The following is a 5,587-nucleotide window of genomic DNA, read 5'->3' as shown; positions in this document are numbered from 1 at the left end:
AGGTACGAGGTTGTACGGTTTTCAAAAGTTAGGGTTGGCTATAACTAATTAAAAAAAAATCAAAAAATATAAAACTTGTGCCAATCATCTTTCTATATGACTAGGTTGCTAGGAAAAATAGTAAACTTGGACTATGAAGTTTTTCATGAAAAACCCTTCACAAAAGTGGCTATCACATACGAGGTTGTACGGGTTTCAAAAGTTAGGGTTGGCTATAAATAATTCAAAAAAACAAAAAAAAATATAACTTGTGCCAATCATCTTTCTATATGACTAATATGTCAAGTTTCATTTTTTGGCTGATTTGGAGAAGGTCAAAAAAACTTGCTTACAAATGGGGCTTTGCAAGGGGGCTTGGAGGGGGTTTTGGAGCTCATTTGGAGCACATTTTTCATGTCCAAAGTTTCACATAATAAAAGTTCTCCGATTAATCACCTAACATGTGTAATAGTACAGAAATCATTGTAACACCATATGACATAACAAATAACTTCAAATTTGAATTTTGGCTCAAATTTGAATTTTGTCTCAAACTTGAAATTTGTCTCAAACTTGAATAGTATTACACAAATACATTTCATATGAAAAATACAACACCATACCACATACCAAATAACTTCAAATTTGAATTTTGTCTCAAACTGGAAATTTGTCTCACGCAAAGTTTTATTCTATAGCATAGTACAACACCCAGTTCACTTCACTTCAGCTTCTTCTTCTTCTTCTTCTTATCAGTGCTTCTATTTTCCACTATACCCAGTTCACTCAAGCTCTTGGTTTTCATCACTGCATCAGCTGGAATATCATCAAGCTCAGTTGGCAAGAGAACTTCCAATATAGGCTTAGTTGGCACCACATCTTTTGGAAAAACAGGGTTAGGCAACACAACTTCTAATATAGGCTCAGCTTGCACAACATCAGCTGGAAGATAATCATTTGGCACCAGATCCATATCTTGCTCATTTTGTACCACATCTTGTGGAAAAACAGGGTTAGGCAACACAACTTCTAATATAGGCTCAGCTTGCACAACATCAGCTGGAAGATAATTATTTGGCACCAGATCCATATCTTGCCCATTTTGCACCACATCTTGATTTTGCAGCACATCCAAGTCTTGCTCATTTTGGACCACATCTTCATTTTGGAACACATCCAAGTCTTGTTGCTCATTTTGCAGCACATCCAAGTCTTGCTCATTTTTCTCAGTTTGCATTGTTTCACCATAACTTCTCTTTTTTCTACAACCATTGCCTCTTTTCTTTTTCTTTGGCCAGCAATCTTCAACAACAAGGGGCTCAGCTGCACACTTCCTCCTAAAAAATTTAAGCATGAAAATTGGTTTGTAATTGAAAAATGCAGCCAAATAGTAAACATAAAAAACATTAGCACACATACTTTGGCCTTTTAGGAGTGTAACAACACTTGGAAGATCCAGCTCGGTGCCCAAGTTCCTGGCACAACTTGCATCTATTTTTGTTACCTTTCTGGGACCTTTTTGGTTTTCCATCCTTCTTTCCCTTCCCTTTTTTACTACTCCCACCTCTCTCAAACCATGCCTTGAATCTGCTCCCTTTAGGCCTACCAGCCTTTCTTTTTGTTAGGGGAGGACACATGGAAAATTCTATGTCCACTTCAGGCCACTGAGACTGATCTGTAAGTGCTGGAATTGGAGTTGCGTATGCAGCCTTGAATTTTGCTACTGAGTAATATTCGTGCAAATAAAGGTGCATGTCGGGAGGCCAAGAAAAGTATGGCATGATCACATGGTTTCCCAGTGTGTTGCCACTCCAAACAAGTGCACTCATGCATTTCAGTGTTAACAACATGCCTTCTACCACTTTTGGTATCTCTAACTTCAGCACCCCACACAGAAGATTTTTCAACAGATAAATGTGTAAGATTTCTGCTCCTGTTGATCACCTGTTGTACCACTGCAGGAAGCTTGTCCCCTTGCAGACAATCACCAATCCTTCTTCTCAATTCCCACAAGCGCATGATCATGATCCTGATTTTCTCAACCATGTCATGCACAGGCATGTTTTTCAACTGCTTCACCTTGTTGTTAAAACTTTCTGGCAAGTTGTTGTTGATATGATCACACTTGATGGCAGTGTTAAATCCTGACCTATACCATAATAGAGAATGGTAGGTGTTCACCCATGGACCAAATTCAGGGCATGTTGTCATTATCTTACCAAGATGATATGAATATGTATGTTTAGTGTAAGATCTTGCTGCTGGCCACATGCGACCAAATTCTGAACTTTTTGATCAAATTCATCCACATATGGCCGAAGCACTCTCTCTGCTCACAATGGGGAACACATTCTTGACTGCATTTTCTGGCCCTTTGCATGCATATGTGTGGACTGCCAAAGGTGACACTGGACCCATGCATCTCTTCAACTGCATCATGAACCATGTCCATGAGACCTCTGTTTTTGACTGAAACAAGCCAATAGCAACAGGGAACATCCAGTTGTGTCCATCTAAAGCATTGCAAGCTGCCAATTGACCATTCCACTTGCCGGTCAAAAACGATGTGTCTATGCTCAAATATGGACGACAACCTGCCTTGAAGCCATCGATGCAAGGCTTTAAAGCCATAAAAAAACTTTGAGAAAAGGATTGTTCCTTCCTCTGTTACCTCAGTATCTATCTCCACAACACTGCCAGGTGACCTCTTCTCCACCTCTGCTTTGAAATTATAAAGCATCCTAAATGTATTTGCCCAATCACCATATAATTCTTTCATTGCCCTTTGTTTTTCCTTCCACACTATGTTATACTTCACCTTAATTGGGTACTGCTTTTCCAAGTCTACTTTAAGTTTCTTTGCAGTAGTATTTGGTTTATTGGCTAAAATAGGAGTGATATTTTCTGCAATCCAAAGTTGTGATATCATGGTTGATACTCTCTGTGAACTTGTAATACAAGTATGTTGGTGTGGGATTTTATTGACCCTAATGGTACGTCCATCAGGTTGGCGTCTAGCAGATATGTACCACTTGCAAGGCTTGACACTTCCATCAAAACCTCTGCATCTTGCATAAAACTTTTTTCTGTCAGTCCACTTTGTCTTGGCATCAAACTCATGTTTGACGGCATAAGTCTTGAAACACATTCTAAATTCATCCATGTTTGGGAACAACTTCCCTACTGCAATAACAGGGTTTTCCTTGTCATAGACATTTACCAACTCATCATCATGTGCATCATCAACATCATCTGCAGCATCTTCCATCAGCTGTCCATCCACATCTTCACATATATCTCTTTGAGCATCAGTAAGCGAGTTAGTAGTTTCATCATTCTCTTCCTTATCTTCATCAGGTACTGGAATGCCAAAAAATTTGGCCATCTCACTGTCAGCCATTGGTGCAATGACTAAATCAGTTGGTTCATTTAATTAAACCGAATTCCAATCAACAGAAAGAACCCTTGCAACACCATCACAGCCCTCTTGTGCATCTGCATCAGCCCCCTCATGTAATATTGTCACCTCACCCGTACACATGGGCATTATCTACCTCTCTGAAGCCCAATCATCATCTACCATTTGTGCAGCCAATTTTGAGGGAACATATCCAACCTTAGAATCTGATTTCAGATCAACCAGCTCTGCACGAAACGTAGTTTGTTCGGTTGTCCAGCCATTTTGTTGATCAATTTCATCAACCATCTCTTCGCCATCCTCAATTCTCACATACTCTCCTTTCCAATTATCAAACCATAACAATGCTACCTCCTGCTCTGGACCCCAAAAAATGCTCTCCCCAATTTTTTCCACCACATTCCTCACGGCCTTCTCTTCCATGCTATGTAGTTCTTGTGGATCGATCTCTGATAATTCAACCTCCCATTTCACAATAGTATCTCCCTCTATGTCCCGCAAGCTACCATCACCTAGCTTCGCCTTAGAAGGAAAGAATTCGATAGTGAATTCAAATGTCCGAGCATCGTCGGCCCTGTTTTTCAATCACGCGCACTGTGAGCTAGCGGAAGCAGACGAGGCATCGCATAGGATGGAAAGGATGCACAGATTACCTAGTCAACATTGTTGTTGTCTCTGGAGGCTCCATCACCTTTAGCCCCCTCCGCCCCACCCAAATCTGGATCAAATCGCCCAAAAAACAGAGGAGGGAAACAAGAACTGTAGTGAGATGACACAGAAGGGAACGGGCTCAACAAGGGTTTCGGATTCACTCACCACAGCCGCCGCCATCGTCGAGATCGAAAGCTCCGCCGCTGCAACAAAAGCGCCACCGCCGTCTTCGGCTCACCGCCGAGAGCAACAGAGCTTCAGACGGGCGGTTCAGACAGATAGGCCAGGCACGGGGACAGATGCACTGTCAAGTGGGGCCTGTTAGTAGATGCACTGTCAAGTGGGGCCGTAAGTTGACGATCTGCCAAGTAGGACCCACATGTCTTAAACATAACCTCACTCTCGTTGACAACCATTTTAATTGCCCGAGTGGGCCTTTGGCTATTTGGGCCAGAGAAACGTCGCACATGATCCAATTCGCATCAAATATGTCGCATAGGATCCAATTCGCATCAAATGTGTCGCACAGGAGCTATTGACCCCCCCCCCCCGTCCATGTCGCCATCCGAGCTGCTCTTGGTGTGGGAAATGCAATGGGGGCCGACTTCAAAGATCAGGTCTGGTCTGCCATCCTACGGCCAATTACTCCATTCCGCCACAAAAGCTCTGGAATCCACCTCATGGCACGAATAGAGCGTGTCGGCCTAAAAATTGACAGCCTAATGCTTGGTTCTTATCTCCATGGCTGCTTAGGAGGTTAGTCCAACATGTTCATGTCCCTCCAGCTCTCTCCTTATGAATTTCGCTTCACCGTCTCGTCGGTTCCAGTGGCTCTTGCTATACTTCGGGAGGCAAAAATTGACACTCCTCCCATTCACATCTCTTTCTTGCCTTGCTTGACTGAGAATGCCGCTAAGGTACCCACTGCGAACATCGACCCACGCATCCTTGTCTCCCCGCTCCATCAGCCTGCGCCGCCGCTTGATCTTGCTCGCTCTGCTTTCCAACCAATCGACATCGGCGATCGCATGCAACATGCATTCAGTTACATCCATCAAATGCTCAAACTTGGTCCCAACATTGGACTCTTGTTCCAGTCTGCACTCTGGCGGGCAAAACGCTCCATGGTCTCGCCGCGTTGCCATGCCTCATCGGGCCCTCGAGACACCATCATCTTCTTCCACAATTGCCACCTACCTCTAGATTGCTTACTTGTAGCGGCTCTTCTGCAAACCAGGTTTGGCGGTAGGGCTGCATCTTTCGACGTCCAACGTGCGTCATCGTCGGCCTACTCCTTCTGCATCGCCTCGCCGGACGCGCAAGCTTGGATCACGGCCTGCTCTCCGCTATCATCGCCCTTTTTCTTCGCCACCATCATCGCCACCCCCCCCCACTTGAACATTGTGGCCGTCGTCCCGGTCATGGTTCCCGTGTTGCCTCCCGTCTCATCCGCGCCTACCTGCGCCCAGAAACTCCTGCCAGACTCGACAATGGCGCCACCTGTCTCTGCATATGAGGTTAGGCCTTTTCGTCATGGAT

The 5,587-nt window shown here is 44.0% G+C and overlaps 1 protein-coding gene across 1 annotated transcript; it reads right to left on the bottom strand.

Annotated features, from left to right (window-relative positions):
- Positions 1 to 495: 495 nt before the first annotated feature.
- Positions 496 to 1,878, bottom strand: LOC123446244. Its single transcript, XM_045122918.1, has 2 exons — positions 1,399 to 1,878; positions 496 to 1,316 (listed from the first exon to the last, which is right to left on the bottom strand). Exons 1-2 carry the CDS (start codon positions 1,827 to 1,829, stop codon positions 701 to 703), a joined length of 1,047 nt encoding a protein of 348 aa, XP_044978853.1. The 5' UTR covers positions 1,830 to 1,878; the 3' UTR covers positions 496 to 700.
- Positions 1,879 to 5,587: the final 3,709 nt, after the last annotated feature.

The sequence above is a fragment of the Hordeum vulgare genome, chromosome 4H, assembly GCF_904849725.1.
Source record: "Hordeum vulgare subsp. vulgare chromosome 4H, MorexV3_pseudomolecules_assembly, whole genome shotgun sequence".
NCBI lineage: Eukaryota > Viridiplantae > Streptophyta > Magnoliopsida > Poales > Poaceae > Hordeum > Hordeum vulgare.
Note: the sequence above shows the minus strand (reverse complement) of the source record. Positions and strands in the feature narration are given on the sequence as shown.